Source organism: Parasteatoda tepidariorum, chromosome 12 (genome assembly GCF_982258835.1).
Source record: "Parasteatoda tepidariorum strain Cologne lab strain chromosome 12, Ptep-v5.0, whole genome shotgun sequence".
NCBI classification, from domain to species: domain Eukaryota; kingdom Metazoa; phylum Arthropoda; class Arachnida; order Araneae; family Theridiidae; genus Parasteatoda; species Parasteatoda tepidariorum.
In genome coordinates this window covers 35,342,420-35,363,395 of record NC_141766.1, presented here as the reverse complement: position 1 = coordinate 35,363,395, position 20,976 = coordinate 35,342,420, and the positions used below count along the sequence as shown (strand labels likewise).

General features: G+C 28.8%; 1 protein-coding gene across 2 annotated transcripts in view; it reads left to right on the top strand.

Moving 5' to 3' along the window:
- The window catches only part of LOC110283395 (uncharacterized), a 32,009-nt gene extending 21,857 nt beyond the window's left edge, over nt 1–10,152 (top strand). The window contains exons 2-3 of one of the 2 annotated variants that reach the window (XM_087155930.1): nt 1,979–2,014; nt 7,164–10,152. In XM_087155930.1, the coding sequence (XP_087012056.1) occupies nt 1,979–2,014; nt 7,164–7,348 (221 nt within the window). In that variant the 3' untranslated portion in view covers nt 7,349–10,152. The remainder of the gene's footprint in view (nt 1–1,978; nt 2,015–7,163) is intronic. The other variant, XM_087155931.1, reaches the window with a different exon arrangement.
- The last annotated feature ends 10,824 nt before the right edge of the window (nt 10,153–20,976 follow it).

Genomic DNA, 20,976 nt, shown 5'->3' with positions numbered 1-20,976 from the left:
TGTAGCAGCATTTATGCGACCCTCTGTCATATGAAACGTTTTTAAACTAATACATTTCTGCAAATAATAGACTAAAAATATCATTTTTTTAAAAAAAATCTGTAGCGTGGAGAACGAAACCGATTGCATATTTGAAATCAACGAAGAGGAAATATCCAAAATTTGTTAAGAAAATCATATGCAACAGAAAGCAAAAAAGAATTGTTCCTTAGAGTTATTAATTACAACTGTATTCCTTATCAAAAGAAACCATCTTAACTTAATTTAACAGAGATTGATTAATACAATCAATTACATTTAGCTTAATTCTGACAAACGGAGTGTTACTCGTATTAAAGGGAACTCAATTGTTTTTTTTTTTTTTCTAAGAATGGAATAAAATTTTTAAGAAATTTAATTGATCTCGGATAAAATAGAAACATATGCAGCGTGTCTCTTAGTCATCAAAGTGATTTTTTATTAAAAAAATACATATATTAAGGATTTCACATTAATACTTAAGCTAGTGGAAACCAAAAACGTCATCGAAATCTTTCGAAACACTAATGTGGAAGACGAATCGAAAAACACGAGAGCCAATTGGATTATCTAATATTATAATTGCTGTTAAAATTTCAAATAAATTTTATGTTAGTAAATGTTAGGTTTCTAAGTATTAAGCATTTTTCTAGTATTAAATAATTTTTATTTAAGTAAGTCTCAAGCATATTAAGGCAAATCTTGACGATATGATGTTGTTGTTACTTTTACGTCGCACTAGAGCTGCACAATGGGCTATTGGCGACGGTCTGGGAAACATCCCGGAGGATGATCCGAAGACATGCCATCACAATTTCGATCCTCTGCGGAAGGGATGGCACCCCCGCTTCGGTAGCCCGACGACCTGCGCGCAAAGTCGAGCACTTTACGGTAGCACAGTTTAACGAGGACCAATACCGCACACCCTCGGTCCCTACGCAGACTGATCCAAGTGGTCACCCACCCGCACACTGACCGTAGCCAGTGATGCTTGACTTCGGTGATCTGCTGGGAACCGTGTCTTAATGATCAGTCCACTGCGGGACCTTGACGATATGAAAGCATTGTTTTGGGAAAACACCATTCTAATAGCTACACTGAGGAAAAAAGTAAGGCCTAAAATACCGGAATATTGTGAAGTTTACCATGTTTCCAGCTCTATGGGAAAACCAAAGAATTCGGTAATTTTTACGGTAGCGCTTTGGTTTGATTTTGATAAAATTACAATAAAATATGTTTTTATAATAAGTGATAAAATTTGGCAGATGAGGTGAAATTTGCTAATTTTATCATGATAGCAAAAAAACCACTTTTTTGGTTAAATTTGCTTTTCAGTTTCGTGTTTTGTGCAGAATGGGTGGTAAAAAGATGTAAAATTTTAAAAACCACAATTTCTTGTACGCAATTACCATATGAAATGAAAAATTTCCAAATGAATGACTTAAATACGGTATACTTTAACTTTATTACTTGATGTAACATATTTTTTCAATGACATATTAACCATTTGCTTACGGCTGGTACAACATGTGGACCGCATGTAATGGTACAAATGGTACACCGTACAGTTATTTCAACTCCGGATTACTTGGTATAACATATTTTTTTTCCGATGACATATTAGCCATTTGCTTACGGCTGGTACAACATGTGGACCACATGTAATGGTACAAATGGTACACCGTAAAAAAAGGGTAAAAGACCTTAAGTGAGTGTCACAATTTTTTACATAAAAGTATTAGTAGCCTACTGTATGTGATCACTTAAAATACGTGTTTTTCTTGTTTATTAGTGCAAATAAAATTTGTCAAAAAAAAATTTTTTTATTTTGATTCGTATAAATTTCGTTACTTCCAAATTTTTTGTTTCCCTGTTACACTCTCTAATTATCTTTTAACAAACTTGGGATTTACTTCCATAGAAATTAACACTTTCTTTTTTTTTCTCCTTATCAATAAAGGCAGCTGCCAAAGCTATGGTCATTCTTGCTTAGGAGGTAAGTAAGAGTTAATAATCTTATTATTAACAATTGCATAAGAGATACACTGATAGAAATTTCTCAGAAAAAATTATGAAATAACAATTTATTTAATCGTTATTTTACCATATTCAATCAAAACAGTCAAGTAACCATAAAAAAGAGGGTTGCTAATCAGTAAGCAGTGAGGAAAATCGTTTATTGACCATTTTCACCTATTACGGTTAAAGAATTAGAGTTTTACCAGCGCAAACTTGACCCTACGCCTATTAGAATCAAACTAACGTTCTTTGAAAGCTGGAAGCTAAGTCATGCAATAAGGATTAGTAATTTATGTTCTTATTTTCGGATGCCAAATAATCTTATAATAAGTGTGTGGACACTTTATGGAGTCACTTAGTTCTTTGCTGCTGTGTACATACGTTAGCCGATAAGGATAACTTGTCAATCTCTTGACCGGCAGAACGGGGATTCGAATCCCAATATTGACTGGTGACTCTGGACTATAGGAATAAGACACTCACTTTCACGTATAGATGGCAGCACCACACCATCAAATAAACTAAGTAAGCCACCTTCTTCGGTTCATTTAACTAGACTGAACCGCAACCAAACTCCAATGTCCAGTTAAATTTCATTTTCATGGTTTTGAAATCATGCTAGTTGTAAATAGTTACAAAACCATGCAATGTTGTTTTCACGGCTTTTCAACCATACCTATTGTAAACGGTATCAAAACCGTAAAGGTAAAGAACTTTTCCTAACCGTAAACTTTACGGGTAATCAATCAGATAAACAGGCTGCTGCTGGTTATTTTACCGTAAGTTTAGGATCAAAATTCTAACAGTGTATAACTTATTATAACTTATTATGGGCTATTCTCAAAAAATTCGATTTTTGTATCCAATTTATTTTTGTACAAAGAGTTTTTCCTTCTTAAAAACTATTAAAGTCATCCAAATTATTATATCATACATTTTTTGACTAACAACTCCATTTAAATATGTAAAATGTCACTTCTGTTTATTGTTCCTTTGCCACTTCTGTCTCTATTTAGGTAAGTCTTGAATGTAATTACAGAGCATGTTAAATAAACATTTTACGTGTTGTTGTTGTTGTTGTTTTTTGTCTGTTACTAAATATTCAGGTTATTAGAAATGTATTCTTTTTCTGTCCTATAGCCTTTCGTTTTATTTTCGCAATCCATCATAAAATTGTTGTCTTATAGTTTGCTTGTTACTACTGCTCCTTACTATAAATATTATTAAATTTTTCTCCAGAAGGTCACCATATTACATAAAATAGGAATGAATAGTTTATATATGACTCTTTATCCTTTACATGCAGGTAAAGTTTGATACATTTTCAGACTAAAAGTCAGCTTAAAAGTAAATATATATTTATTAGTAGTCACTTCTATCCCCTCTCTGTATGCTATTACTTTAAAACCGGAAACTAAAAATGTGCAAAAATAACACCGAAACAAATAATAATCGAATTTGAAAACCCCATCGATTCAAAATCAAAACAGCGTTTACTCAATTTTAAGCAAAATGCATTCGTTGATGAAGTAAAATTTTCTCTGAGTGGAAATATTTCGATTTGATCACCTTTTTTAAAATACATAATTCTAAGTTTTTTTTACACGAATTTTCTTTCATGTTTAGTTGACTTTCAAGTTTATTTCTATGGGTTTGTATTTTTATATTATTATTTATATAGAATTAAACTTTGTGCTGAAAATAAGCATTAACAATCCATCATCGAATGACTGCAAAAAAATTAACATTTAAAATTAGCTTTTATGTTATCCGCTACTTTTAATCAATTTAGTGAGATTTTTACTAGAAAGAATATTTTTCGGTGAAATATATGTTTCCAGCGAGATAAATATTTTTCAGTTTACTAGTTCTATATTAGTCTTGTAATGTGTTCAGTTTAAAACTTCTACATTAGTCAAGATATGCATTTTGAACCAGAGGCTTTCTTCATGCTGTAATGTGTATAGTGCGTTTTTCAATAATACTATGTGAACATTATTTCAATAAGAAATCCACTTAATAAAAAGTATTGCAATACGAAATTATTAAGTTTATCATATTTTTGGTACATGGGTGTTCTGTAGTGATCACTTCTAATATATAATTTCGAAATCCTTTACAAACAAAAGTATATACACAATTAGTGAACACAAACTAATATAAAGCACGAGTAAAAGGCAAAATTCTTTCGAAATCTAATGAATCTCTATTATAGAAGGCTATATTGAAAATATCAAAACATGTTTGATTGCCGAAGGAAGGGAAAAGAAAGTTGATAAGTAATTCTTAGAAGCACACTAAAATTTTATCCTGCAATTGAACTGGATTTGATGCTTTTAATTCCGACTTCCTCACGAATGATTTGAAAGATTTTGATTGCGTTTTTGTTTTATTCACATATTAATTTGCGATACCTAATGTGTTTTCATTCATATTTCAAGGATTTTGAGTGTGTATTTAATGGTTGTACTTACGGAATACACTGAATATTTCATATTTGAATTTTAATATTTTCTTTTTCATTGTTAGGATATAATTATTAATAATATTAGCTCATCCAATTATTATTCAATATTTCACGGAATATAAAAAATTTTATCAGAAAAAAGACTATTTTTAAGAAGATTAATTCATACTTTTAATTCATTATTGTTTTATTTTTGTTTCAGAAATTTTAAATTCACGTAATTGTTTCGAGTTTAAAATAATGTTATTGAAATGTTTGAATGTATTGAAAGCTATTCATCAAACGTAATTTAATATAATAATCTATTTATTCCTCATAATTTGGATAATTATATAATTTCAATGATTTGAGGAGATGATTGTTCACAAAAATAATGAAACAAAAAGATAGTAAAACATGATAATTCAAAATGAATAATGCCGTGATGAAAGAAGGATATCATTAATATCAATTTATAATTATTATTTCCCCTCAAGTGGAAAATCATGATTGTCTGCCTGCCATCCTGTTATTTACTACTACTTCTTAATTTGCTAAGCCTATTAAGCCTACTACGCTGATTTACTTCAATATAGCTCATAAAAACTCGTAATATAATGTAGGTAATTACTAAAGTATTAATGTTCATAAGGAGTGAAATAATTTTGCTCTTAAATCTCGTCTCCTTCTGTCAAAAGGGATGTTAAGCACTTTTTAATGAGAGCTCATAATGTAATTAAAGGACACTAGGATTAAATAACGTCTTTCGAGTTAATTCATAATAATAATTGAAACAAATAAAACTTCAATTAATTTATCACAGTTTAAAATTTAATTCGTGTTTGAAGTAGTATGAATTTTTTTGCTAAATCCACACAAAAAACGTTCTCTATACATTAATTGAATTTTTAAATTAAAATATTAGTCAAAGAAAAAAATAAGCAATGAAAGATTGATCATAAAATATTAAATAAAAATTAAATGAACTGTAATAGTTTCTGACTATCACCATATCATTGATCTGACAATCACCATATAGCATATTTTTAATATACTTGTAAACTTGTAATACATGTCAAAAAAGTGTACACTTTAGAGTCACAAATTAATCTTTAAGTATAGAAGAAACAAAAATGCTACCGAAATTTCTCGAAACACTAGTGAGACAGGTGGGAGGGGAAAACATAAAAACCAGTTTAATTACCCAGTAAGTCTTAGAGGTATATCTAAGTATGTCTATTAACTCCTTTCTTTTTCTTCCGGGTTTCAACCATGTTGTGATATTTTCAATCCCACATTCCTTGTTATATTTCAAAGGCATTCACGGCTTAAATATCAATTGTGTATGTTGCATATTTTTGTTATTTTATATTTAACAAGGATTCTAGAGCTATATATTAAAGGTAGTCATCATCCTGTACATAGGTTGTTCTGTAATCTTCATCTTTATTATATTATTCGAATTTATTCATTATAATTCGAATATTATTGGATTTTATCATTTAAAAATATGCGTATTAAATAGGTGTAAAATATTTTTAAACCTAACTATTCAGTTTTTTTTAACCATTAGTAAATTAAATAATAAAAAATAATAAATTATTATGAAAAATAATTTTTAAATTGAATTATTTTTGGATAAACAATTTAATAATAGTGCATACAAAATTTTGATTTACGTCATTTATTACGGAGATACCGAAAAGTAATTCCTGATCAGATAAAAAAATATTCACCGTACCGTAATTTTACCATAATTCCTGATAATATTCCTGATCAAATTTTACTGCACTTTTTACGGTAAAATCCATTTTTAGTGGAAAATGAGACCGAACAAAAATTTGACGTACTGTAGTTTTTACAATAATCATCAATGTAAAATAACAGAATCACACCAAATTAATAAATATCCCTGTAAAAATTACAGTATAATATTTTACGGTAGAGAGGGACTTGAAGGTAAAATTGATTTTAAGGATGATGCACTGAAAGTGTCGATACTTCTTACATTGTGTTTAAGGTTAGGTTCTTGATTCATTAAGGTTGAGTCTAAGTACATAAAAAACCGATCATTAGATCAAAAGTTAATCTGAGTTTTTCATTTATTTTTTCGCACTTTACGTCATCCGTCGTCTGCTTTAAATAAACAGTCATATAAAATTGGATGAGTCATTTAACCAATATTGTCTACAAAAAAAAATTGCAAAACTAGATTTTTCCCCGTCAAGTCCATTTTAAATTCTAAGTTTGTTGAGCCGCGATGGTTCTGAGGATAGAGCGCTCACCTTCCATTGCGGCGAACAGGGTTCGAATCCCAGTCGATACGAATTCCACCTCCGACTTGCACCGACCACAATGCTGATGTGAAGCATCCTGAGTGGTAGACGGATCATGGGGTAGAGTTCCCTTGCCGTCAGGCAAATCGTGGGAGGTTCTCGTGGTCTTCTTCTCCATGTAACGCAAATGCAGGTTAGCTCCATCAAAAAATCCTTCACGAAGGCTCCCAGTACTCGATCCAGGAGATCCCTTGTCTTCTGGATTGGGTTCAAAACTACAAGGCTACGTAGTTGAACATTGATAATCGTAAACCCAAATTTGGGTCGGTTGTTCAACGACTGTTATGAAATAAAATGAAATCTATGTTTGTTTGCTTCTTAAATGCTGTTTATTTTTGTTTCAGGACATGGAAAACGTAGTAGTGCGGGCTCTGTCCCGTTGCCATTGCTGTGGCAACAAATCTTAAGAGCTCGGGAGCCTGTTCCTTTTGTTGACTATCGTATCCCTGAACGAGATGCATTTGATATTTTAAAAGGCTTCACAGACAACATTAAAGCTTTGGAAGAGAAGGTAGATGGGCAGAATTAAAACTCTCAAGCTCTCCAAGAATTGAAATGCACCTAGCGTAGAAATCATCGCACCTCCAATTCAATCCAAGTTAATCAAAAAAACTTCCCATTAATAGATTTTGTACTAAAGCACAATAAAATGAATCATCATTAATACATATCTATATTATTTGCAACATTTGCTACATTAAATTATTATATGCTGTATTAAAGCACAATAAAATGAATCACCATTAATACATATCTATATTATTTACAACATTTGCTACATTAAATTATTATATGCTGTATTAAAGTATAATAGAATGAGCCTGTTTACGTAAGCATATCTATGTTTTTTCCAACATTTAAAATTATTTAACTAATGTAGGTAATATTAGAGCACAAAAAAAGGAAATAAATGAGAAGTTCTCAAACTTTATCAATCACGGAGTATTTTTGAAATTGAAAATTCGCGGAGCATTAAAAGACGAGATTACTTCCTCCATATAAACTTACCTATGGTATGCTCTTACTTATTTCGTAACCAATTAATATTTTTTAAAAATATTTGTTTCATTTTATTCATTCAAATTTATTCAATTGATCATAATTATCATATTTTTAATTTTAATATTTTAGGTATTTTTGAAACCTGTTTAAAGTCAATCAAAGTTCAAGCTTCTGAAATATTTTCGTAACCTTTCAAAGTTTAAATTCTTTCAAATTCTTTTAATGGATTCTTTTAAATTCTTTTAATGGAAATAATTCGTTAACGCTTTGACGCAAATAATACAACGGTGTCCTTTTTTATATATATATTTCTGATGTTCTAACTACAAGCAAAAATATTTTTTTGCTACTTTTTAATTACAAAAAAGCAGGCTAATACTTACTAAAAATTTGTTAAGTAATCAGAATTATATTTATATTAAAATATAAAATCCAAAAAACGTAATTTGAAAAAAGTTTTTTTCACTCATGTTCGAAAACTTATCAATAAAGATTCTTTGAATTAAAGAAATTTCAATGATGAAATATTTTTTCTCTCTTAGATCTAAATAATAAAAAATAAGTATAAATTTGAAAAATTACTGTTTTGAAGCGATTCGTGTTTGAAAGATTTCACCTTTACCGCAGAAAAAGATACCAGTGTTTCAAGCAGTATTTCATAAGCATAATTTATAAAAAAGTTTATAATATTTTTCACTTATTTTGATCTTAATTAACACAAAATACTGAAAAAAAATATGATAACTTTGTTTAATAAAAATTCTCTGTCAAAGATTTAGCTAAGATCAATTGAATTGTTACAAATTGTTGTTGAATTGTTCAAATGTTACAAAAATTATTCAAACATAATAATTACTGAATGAAAAAGGAAATTCCGTACTTATTATTTTCCATAGGTTAACATGGAGAAAGCAATTTCCTTTTTCTGCAAGAAGAAGAACCTTTAACTTTGTCTCACAGCTACTTATTGTATTTAGTAAGTTGATTGACAAAATAGCTCTAACTATGAAAAATCTTTTCGTCATTTAAACTTGTAGAACAATAGATTTCTCGGCTTAAAAAGCTTGTAATTTGGACTAGTTTCAAATTAATGACGCTAAAGTCATACGCGAAAAAAAAATTCACAATAAATAGTGCAGAAATCATCCACAAGTTGATACTTTATTTTCTGATACTTAACATATGCTGCTAATTTTTACTTGGTTGCGTTAAACAAAATTTTCGATGAAGGACGATGTTAATTTGATCTTCATAATTGGATTATATTTAGCTGATATTCTGGTTGGATTGACTTTTGATATGAATTTGCTTTGTTAAATAAAGAACCTGAAAGTGATTTCATTTTCTTCAATTTCACAGACAAAGCTGCAACTGAACGACTATAACCAATTTTTACTTGATTCTAATAATATTCAAAGAAATAGCACAGTATTTTTTTTTTAAATTTCATATTATTCTTTTCATTAACTTCATTTTTTTAACGTATCTTACTTTTCCGGGAAAAAACTGCGAAATGTTTGGCAGAGCACCAAGTGTTTCGCAGAATGGAGATTGAGAACTTCTGAAATAAAGTATATCAGTCTTTTTTTTTCTTTTGCAATATTTATTATTTGAAATTTAATGAAATATAAAAGCACAATAAAGTTAAATACTATTAATAAAGAATATCTATATTTTTCCAATATTCAGCACTTCAAATTTGATGAAATAATAAATCACAAGAAAATAAAATATTGTTAATAAAGAATATCTATGCTTTTTGTAATATTTATTACTTCAAATTTAGTGAAATATTAAATCTCAAGAAATGAAATACTATTAATAAAGAATATCTATGCTTTTTGTAGTATTTATTACTTCAAATTTGATGAAATAATAAAGCACAATAAAGTGAAATATTATTGATAAAGAATATCTATGCTTTTTATAATGATTATTACTTCAAACTTGATGAAATATTAAAGCACAATAAAATAAAATACTGTTAATAAAGAATATCTATGCTTTTTATAATGATTATTACTTCAAACTTGATGAAATATTAAAGCACAATAAAACAAAATACTGTTAATAAAGAATATCTATGTTTTTTGTAATATTTATTACTTCAAATTTAATGGAATAATTAAAGTACAATGAAATGAGATACAACTGATAAAGAATACCAATGTTTTTGCGATATTCATTACTTCATATTTGATGCAATATTAAATAATAATTAAGTTAAGTTTACTGTTAATAAAACGTATATCTGTGTTTTTTGCAATATTAATTACTTTAAGCAAATGCATATAAATTTGAAGCACAATAAAACACTTTTGATGTAGCATACATATGTTGTTTGTAGCATTATTTCATTCTACTTTTAATTTCACGAATTCATCTAATTTCAGGGTAGTATTAATAATTCATCTTTAAGCCCAAATTCTAAACACTCACAACTTTATTCATAAGCTGGTTTTTCTGGTAAGTAAGGGCAGATGGTACGCAATGCTGACCACATTGTCAACATCATTTGGGTATGGTCACGAAATTGTTGATCCTTAGCTTTTTTTGATAGCCTGGCCCTCGACGGACTGTTGCGGAAATGTTTCACTTTTTTCCAACTTCATTAATAAATTCATGAATCTTTTTTTTTTGAGCTAGTATTTTTAAATAGACCAGCTCAGAGGAAGTAAAATATGAATACGGAAACAGTTTTAAAAATTATGGTTACTTAATAAATGGTTAATAAAACTTAATATGGTTGACTGAACTTAGATTTTGATATCTAAAGAAGAGAGATATCATTTTTGATGTTCTATCTTACTTTGAATTGAATTTAATCTAGTCGATAGATCCAATAGTTAGGAGCTATTAGAGTTATAAAAATTATATTGTATTACCTTTTTTTACTTATAACTATTTTCACGTCTGACATTGCTATGTAACTGAGACATGAACCACTATGACTCAGGGGATTGAGCATTCGCCTTCCAATGAGGCGAACCTGGCTCGAATCCCAGTCGATATTTATTCTGCATCCGGCTTGCACCGACCACAGCGCTGACATGAAATATCCGCAGTGGTAGACGGATAATGGGCTAGAGTCCCCTCACCGTCTGGCTAACCGTGGGAGGTTCTCATGGTCTTTCTCTCCATGTAACGCAAATGCGGGTAAGCTCCATTAAAAAGTCCTCCACGAAGGCAAATTTCTCCCAATACTCGATCCAGGAGTTCCCTTGTCTTCTGGTTTCGGTTCAAAATTAGAAGGCTAAAGAATTGAACATTAGTAGTCGTATAACTCATAAAATTGAGTCGGCCGTTCAACGACGGTTATAAAATATAAAATATAACTGAAACATTGTTTTTGAGCATTTTTTAACTCTCATTCTAATGAAATCCTAATAAAATGATTAGTTATCAAGTTTTTGCATAAGTTATCAGGTTTGCATAAAGTTATCAGGTTTGCATAAAGTTGTCAGGTTTTTGCATAAAGGATATAAATCAAAGATTTTATTTTTCTTATTCCGAAAGACCTCTTAATTTACAAGCTAATATTTCGGTTATCTTCAATTTTATCCCATTTTATTCGAAAATACATAGGAAACTATACCTAACTTATCTAGACAGCAATATAGGAAGCGTAAATGAGCACATTTAAAAATGTATGCATAAAATATTCATTCTTAACTCTTTAGCCTTGTGTTTGGTTTTATTCGACTCAGCGTAAAATCTGCATAGTAAACAATACCTCACTTGTCTGGATTGCAGTGTTTAACACCTTTTGATCTTATCTTCCCAGTAAATACAAAATACGGCTAAAGCTCACCTTATAAGAAGGTATAAACTTCAGATATTCATATTGGACCCAAATCAAAACTTTTAAAACGATTTTTAGATTTATTTTAGTAATTTCTACAATGTATTTTATTATTTTTATTTATTATTTTTTCTTTAATTTTATTCTTTTAACACGAGGATAAGCCTAAATTAAATAAAGAAGATTTTCGTATTTTACACTAAGCGAGCTTTTGAATCTTTTATCAAATCTCAAAACAAAGCAAAAAGCAAAAAATGCTAAAATATGTCTTATTTATTCAATAACAAAGACATAAAATTCAAAGAAAACTATTCTAAAAAATAGCCTATTATTGAAGTTTATTCTCAAAAATGTACTTATTTATTTCTCACTTTTAAATAATAATTTTGAATAAAAGGCAGTATTGTTTCGTTTATAAATTATTCAACAGCAATATATCCTTCTGAGTCCCAAGCTTTAAATAATGGCAGAAAGTGGAATATTTATTTAAGTAACGCACTTCTTAAAAGAAAATAAACTCGCAAATGCGACTGAATATTTAAAAAAAAATATATTAATTTCCATTAAATTATTTTAATCACTTTTTATGATAACATAAAATAATAAGGTCTTATTAAATTTTTTTTAAATTAATTAATTAATTTTTAGCATTTTTCCATATGAAAAAATGTCGATTGCATCACTTTCTACAAAAGTTTTTAGAAATGGTCGGAAGTTAAAACAAAAGCTTGCAGAGTGTTTTAAAATTTTTAAAACACGTTATAGAAGCTTGCTATAACACTCTATATAATACTCTATATAGCTCTCTATATAACACTCTATAAAAGCTTGAGGAGTTTTGTTAAATTTTTAAAACACTACAATATATGTGGAACTAAGTTAATATATTTATTTTAATGTATAATTATTTGAACTGTTTATACGTAGTGATGAACAATATTACTTTATAAGGGCATTAATGCATGTTAATATATGCTAAAATATTTTCAGAATTGAGATCGACTATTAAAAAGAAATACATACCGCTTATTTCCTAAAATTAATTTGATTTTTTAGGGTCATTTTTATGGTGGGGATTATGGATCGGAATTTTTCAAAATTGTACCCACGGTAAATAATTGGCCATTAACTTGAATTTCTGAGCTTATAAATAACTGTATACATAAATTTTATGCTTACAAATATCAATAAACTCGATAAGAAATAATCAAATAAATGAACGTATAACACACAAAAGAAAATCGCTCCTTATACATTCCTCTTCAACATAAAATAAGACACAAAATTTTAAAAAAAAATAAAATTGGGACAAACATAAAATAGGACACAATCCTGAATTGGTTAAAGAAAATCTGTTTGTTCCTAAAGTGGCGAATTTTAAAACCGAGAAAAATCTCAGAGGCTACGAAATCGATTTCTAGAATACTTTAAAACGGCAAATTTGATATTTAAAGTTATATATTTCATAATATTATTTTGAAATTGATATTTAAAATTAAAGAAATTCTTTTGATAAAAAATGTTAATTAAAAAACAACATAGATGAAAGATAAACAATTACAATTTCTATGAAATTAGTGAATAAATAACAATAGTTTTCGTCTTTCTATAATTTTTGAACTCTGAGAGTAAAATATTTATTTATTTCTGTTTATTTATTTCTTTATTAAAATACTCTTATTATCAAACTATAAAAAACAAGAAAATAATAAAAAAATATAGTAAATAGTGAAATAAAATATATAAAAAATAGAAAAGTGAAGCAAAAATTTAAAAACAAAAATTTTCAAAAAATTAAAAATTGGGACAAACATAAAATAGGACACAATCCTGAATTTGTTAAAGAAAATCTGTTTGCTCCTAAAGTGGCAAGTTTTAAAGCCGAGAAAGATCTCAGAGGCTACAAAATCGATTTCTAGAATACTTTAAAACGGTAGCTTTCTCAAATTTGATACTTAAAATTATGTATTTGAAAATATTATTCTGAAATTGATATTTAAAATTAACCAAACTCTTTTGACAAAAAAATTTATTAAAAAACAAAACATAAATGATATATAAACGGTTACAATTTCTAAGGAATAAGTAAATAAACATGAATAGTTATCGTCTTTCTATAATTTTTGCATTCTAAGAGTAAAATATTTATTTATTTCTGTTTATTTATTTCTTTATTAAAATACTCTTATTATCAAACTATAAAAAATTTAAATATAAAAAAAATTTAAAATTTAAAGAAATACAATAGTAGAAAACAAAGTAATTAGTAAAATAAAATATATAAAAACAAAAAAGTAAAACGAAAGATTAAAAATCAAAATTTTAAAAAAAATGGGACAAACATAAAATAAGACACAGTCTTATTAAAACCGAGAAAAATCTCAGAGAATACAAAATCGATTTCTAGAATACTTTGAAACGGTAGCTTTCTGAAATTTGATATTTAAAATTATGTATTTGATAATATTATTTTGAAATTTAAATTTAAAATTAAAGGATTAATAAAAAAACAACATTTCAATATCAAAGAAATAAGTAAATAAATGTGAATAGTTTTCGTTTTTCTATAATTTTTGCATTCTAAGAACAATTTTCTGAATCAATTTTCTAATACAGCGAGAAAAACGTTTCTTAATATGTCTCTTAATGTGTGAATATAAAACCTCATTTTACAGATACACAAATAAAGCTTCTTTGGTGATTTTTATGTTGTTGGCTTCTTTACGGAAATTCATTTCTTTAAGCAGCTTTTTTTTTATGTGTGAATTATGTATCCTGTCTGGACATACAAATACCTTCTTTCTCGCTGATCCTGTGAACCCTTTTAGACTCGACCTCCAAAAATGCATTTTCGAAATAATTTATTAGGATCTATGTATTCATGAGAAGAAGTATAAATGACATTTGTATATTTAACCCATTTCTATGATATGAAAAATTTATTTCATTTCCATTTAACGCAATATTTTTCCAAGTTTATTTTCTATGTTGTCTTTGGGAATATGTACTTTGATTTGGTATATTCAAATTAATCTTCATTTATTCTTTATATGCATTAATCAGAATAAGAAAAATCGAGTATGGTATTTTAGAATTCAAATATTCGAGCAAAATATTAGAATGATACAGTTTCATTTATTTCATTTCTATTTAATGCAATATTTTTCCAAGTTTATTTTCTGTGCTGTCTTTGGGAATATTTACTTTGATTTGGTATATTCAAATTAATCTTCATTTATTTTTTGTACGCATTAATTAGAATGAGAAAAATAGAGTACGGTATTTTAGAATTCAGATATTCGAGCAAAAAATTAAAACGATACAGTTTCATTTATTTCATTTCTATTTAATGCAATATTTTTCCAAGTTTATTTTCTGTGCTGTCTTTGGGAATATTTACTTTGATTTGGTATATTCAAATTAATCTTCATTTATTTTTTGTACGCATTAGTTAGAATGAGAAAAATAGAGTACGGTATTTTAGAATTCAGATATTCGAGCAAAAAATTAAAACGATACAGTTTCATTTATTTCATTTCCATTTAACGCAATATTTTTCCAAGTTTATTTTCTATGTTGTCTTTGGGAATATGTACTTTGATTTGGTATATTCAAATTAATCTTCATTTATTCTTTATATGCATTAATCAGAATAAGAAAAATCGAGTATGGTATTTTAGAATTCAAATATTCGAGCAAAATATTAGAATGATACAGTTTCATTTATTTCATTTCTATTTAATGCAATATTTTTCCAAGTTTATTTTCTGTGCTGTCTTTGGGAATATTTACTTTGATTTGGTATATTCAAATTAATCTTCATTTATTTTTTGTACGCATTAATTAGAATGAGAAAAATAGAGTACGGTATTTTAGAATTCAGATATTCGAGCAAAAAATTAAAACGATACAGTTTCATTTATTTCATTTCTATTTAACGCAATATTTTTTTCAAGTTTATTTTCTGCGTTGTCTTTGGGAATATATACTTTGATTTGGTATATTAAATTAATCTTCATTTATTTTTTATATGCATTAATCAGAATGAGAAAAATAGCGTACAGTATTTTAGAATTCAGATATTTGAGCAAACAATTAGAACGATACAGTTATGCAAATTTCTCACAAAAGCAATTAATTATTGAAGAATGAATTAATTATTATAGGCCTGCTAAAGTGTAAACTTCTCAAAATTCATATCATTCCCATATAAAAATGGTCCCTTTATTTAAATGAATAAATTATGACTAAAATAATTTTAAAACAAATATTACTATTTCTTCTCAATACCAGGTAATAATAACTGATCCACATCGCAAATATGCAACTCTTAACGTTATTGATTATCTCTATCAGATACAGATAATCAATAAATCTCCTCAAAACATTTTTCAAACCCCATGTCATTTCCATCAAAAAAAATGTTGCCCAGATTTAAATCATATTAAAATTATATCTAGAAAATTCTAAAAACAAACATTTTCATTTCTTCTCGTTATCAGCTAATAACATCTGATCCGCATCGCAAATATGACTTAACCGTGACCTTTATCCGATATGGATGATCAATAAATCTCCTCAAAACATTTTTCTAAACACGTGTCAATTTCCATTTTAAAAAAATGGTTTCTAGATTTGAATTGAATTAAAATTATATCTTGAAAAATCCAAAAACAAATATTATTATTTCTTCTCAATACCAAATAGTAATAACTGATCCACATCGCAAATATGCAACTCCTAACTTTCACCTTTACTAAATATAGATGATCAATAAATCACCTCTAAACATTTTTCTAAACCCAAATCATTAAGAAACCATTACCATTAAGAAAATCTTGTCTTTCGATTTAAATCAAATTAATATTATTTCTAGAAAATTCTAAAAACAAGAATTTTTATTTCTTGTAAGACCTTGGATAATGTAGGAATTCTTTCGATTTTCTTTAATCTGGCTAAAGTTCTAACTTGATTATTGTACCAAATTTCCGATCCAAGTTCAAGTGTACTCTTGTGGTAGATATATTTTTTTAATTTTTGGACGAATCTCCTAGTCTACCTCTGCCAATCCGTTCAGTTTAGCTTCAAAATTAAGGATCTTTATGTATTGTTGATGTATTGGCAACCAACAATTGATGTATATAAATTGATGCAATATATGCAATTAATGTATTGGCAATCAACAATTGATGTATATCAATTGATGCAATTGACAACAATTGATGTATATCAATTGATGACCTATCGCAAGAGATGGGGAATACTAGACTTGTTTATGTTAAGCAGCTTTATGGTGCTGCCATCTATGCATGTACGAGAGTACCACATTCTAATAATCCAGGATCACAAATTGGGGAGTGCAGAACACTCTAAAGTTTTCATGTGTTGAAGTGAATGGAGGAAATACTGTGGTGTCAACGCTGGAACACGAACTCCTGTTCTGTCAGTCATGAGATTTACAGATAAGTCCTCTCGGCTGTGGTATGCACCCAGCTGCGAGGAACTAAGTGACTTTATTAGGTGAGTCGAGTTGGTGTGATAAAATTCTGGTTGTTCACCCGCATCATGTGAAAACAATTAACAGACGGTTGTTTTCCCATTTAACAGTTTGAATACCATCTTATTTATGGTTATTTAACTGTTTTGTTTGAAGATGGTAAAATAACAATTAAATCAATTGTTATTTAACCATTTTATTCGGAAAAATTTCTTACAGTTTATATTGGATTGAATGAAGAGTTTAATGATTTCGCTATACTACTTCTCTGAGTAGTTTTGATTGCACTTAAATGAAAAGTCAGACTTAATAATCTCTCGTAACCCACTCACGAAAGTTTCTTACTCAGATAGTGACAACATTGCTTACGAAATCAAATGGCAACGAAATCAAATAGTGTTATATACTATGTTTGACAGTGCAAACAGTTAATAGGATGAATGATCACTAGGGTATTATTGAGTCGAAGAGCCTGAGCCACTCGGAAGAAAATATGGAACAACTTCTCGTTTTAATGTACTCCTTCTTCGTATTTATTATTATTTTTCTTCCTAAAAAAAAAAACTTTTTATTTGAGCGTGGTTGACACGAATATTACAAGTGTATAATGAAGAGCCGGGATAACCTGGTTGGTAAGGCACTGGTCCCGTGTTCAAGATGTCGTGAGTTCGATCCCCACCGACCAAAGACTCCCCTTGTAGTAAATGGTGACTGATGCACGTTAAATCCGTCGAGTCACAAAGTCCTTCATGCTCTCATAAAAATTATACCTCTGGGGATACTTATCCAGGAGTTTCCTTGTTTTCTGGATTGGTTCAAAATTACAAGATTACGGAGTTGAACATTAGTAGTCATAAACCCAAAATTGGGTCTGCTGATCAACGATGGTTATAAAATAAGAATAAAAAATCTATAATGATAAGCCGCAGTGGCTCAGGGGATAGAGAGTTCGCCTTCTAATGAGGTGAACTGGATTCAAATACTAGCGATGGCTGGTCGATACGAATCCGCATCCGGCTTACACTGACTACAGTGCTGACGTGAAATATCGTTAGTGGTTGACGGATCATGGGTTAGAGTTTCTTCGCAGTCCGGCTAACCGGATGAGGGTTCTCGTGGTCCTCCTCTCCATGTAACGGAAAGGCGGGTTAGTTCCATCAAAAAGTCCTCCACGGAGGCAAATTTTTCCAATACTTGATCCAGGAGTTCCCTTGTCTTCCGGATTGGGTTCAAAATTACAAGGCTAAGGAGTTGAACATTAGTAGTCGTAAACCCAAAAACTGGGTCGGCTGTTCAACGACGGTTATTAAATAAAATACGGTTATAAGAGTCTATAATGATGAAATTTCGTGGAAATAGGTCCAAAATAATGCTTCGTTAAATTTCCAATTTGAAAAATCGTTTGAATAATCTTTCAAAATAAATCGGTAGACCCGTACAAAACTTGATTAGATTTTTCTTCAAAGGTTTAGGAATGTTTAGAAGTTATGAGTTAAGACAGTAATGCAAGAAAACATAATGAAAGAAAAAAAAGTATTCTTTAAAATTTTCTTTTTAATTAAAATTCCTAGTTCAAAGTGCAAGGAAATTATCTGTAATCAATCTTATGAACACCCGAAATACTACTCATCGAAGATTTCAGTTTATTTTCTTGTTAAGGAGTTGACAGGATGTGTTGACACAATATATTTTATAATTTTATTTATTTATTCATTTTTTTCACTGTCTGATAAATTATAAATGCTTCCGCTTAGACGGTGAAACACGTTTGCTTTTTTTTTTTCATATTCCTATCTTACTGCTTACATAATTCAAATAATGTACAGTGCGCAAAAAAATAAACAAACCACCCAAAGTTTTGATCCTAATGATTAGATCTTCACGTTCTAGGACTCAATCTTAATGGTTTGAAGGGATGACTTCAAATATACTAATAAGTTAAAGCAGACGACAGTTTTAAGTTACGAAATCAGACACAAAAACGTACTTTCGCAGAATAAACATACTTATTTTAGAGGGATTCGGATATTTGACCGCCAAAATATGGGGGGGTAACCGTAATCTGGAAAATATGGTCGCATTAGTTTGGCAGGAACGCAGTCAAATCTCTTTAGGTATATTTTACTTCTTGCTTATTTCGACATAAGAGAGCTTTTTAAGGGTTCAACTCAATTATAAAATTCGTTTATCCAAAGAAAATTCCATGCAAAAAACAGCCTTACGTAAATATTTATTAATTTTTTATTATTTTATTTAATAACAATCGAACAAAGTTTGAACTGAAAGGTTTACAATATTTTTTACATCATTATAAGGAATGTAATTTTACATGATAAATCAGGTTGAATAATTTCTGAGAAATCAAATTTTAAAAATAAGACTTTTTCAAAATTTGATTTCCTCTGGAACTATTCAACCAATTTCGCTCAAATTTCGTATTTTTCCATTTGAAATAGCATTCTTTAAAATGGTGTAAAAAATTGAATACCTTGCTATTCTAAATTTTTCAACTACTGTTAAATAAAATAAAAATATAATAAATAGTTATTAAAAGCTATATTTGCTAATTATCTTTGGATAAACTAAGACTATAAATAAGAGGAAAAGTTCTCGAGATAAAATTCAAAAAATTTAATACAGAAATTCTCGATTCTCTTAAAAAGTTCTCAAGATATGGTGAAATACGCAAAAAGTAAAATTAACATTAAGGGGTCAAAACTTACGATTGTCCTCGTGACCAAACTATGGGACCATATTTCACAGCTTGCGGCTATCCCCTATATTTTGAGGGTCAGAAATCCGAATCCTTCGAAAAACAGGTTTGTTTATTCAGAGAAAGTACGTTTTTGCGAATTATTTCGTAACTTAAAATATCGTCTGCACTAATTTATGAGCATATTTGAAGTGACTTCAAATATACAACCCCTTCGAACCAGCAAGATAGAATCCTAGAACGCGGTAATCCAATCATTAACCCTTTTGAAGGCCGTGGTAAGTATACTTACCACCACGTTTTACCACTTTTAATTTAGGTTTCCATTTTTCAATAACTTCAGCTTTCTTGAAGTGAGTTTGAATAAAATTGGTAACCATTTGTCACTTTTAAAAAACGTATAAAAGCTATAAAATACATAATTCCTTTTGAAGTTTGTAGCATTTAAAGAATTTATTTTATAAATAAAGAAAAATAAAAGTCAGTAAGTTCCTAATAGGTCATGTTAAATATATTTACCACCGAAAAAATTGCATTTTTATAAACTAAATGAGTTTTTTTTTCTTAATATCAATTACTGTTCTTAAAACAATTTCAATTCCAAAAATACTTTAATTTACCTTTACTAGAAATAAAGGGCCCGTTAAAGGGTTAAATCAAAAGTAATTCAATAATCATGTTTAACTATTCATTATCTAACATTTCAAGCTTTTTAATTAGTATAGATGTCTTCACCAGAGCAGTGAAGTTGGTCGTTGAAATATTAGACTCCGATTTAAACTCTATTAGCATATTCACTGAATCCTATCTAAGTATTAATGTTATTACTAAGTAAATGTTAAATTCAAATGACATATTTATATTTTTTATATATAATTAGAGTTATAGGTATTTAAATTATACATATTTCTTAATTAATTTTGTGATAAGTAAAGCAATTCAGCTGCAACCCGTTGTGGGGGAGGGGGTAATGCATGTATAGCTTCCACAATTTTGTGTCCAACGGCAGTGCTGTGGCAATGTGGTCAGCAATGCACACATACCACCTTTACTTCCCAGACAAGCTGATACTCATCGACATGAAGTTAACAAGGGCTTCAAGCCACCACTAGGGATCAAACCCTAGTTCTTCACGATGACAGT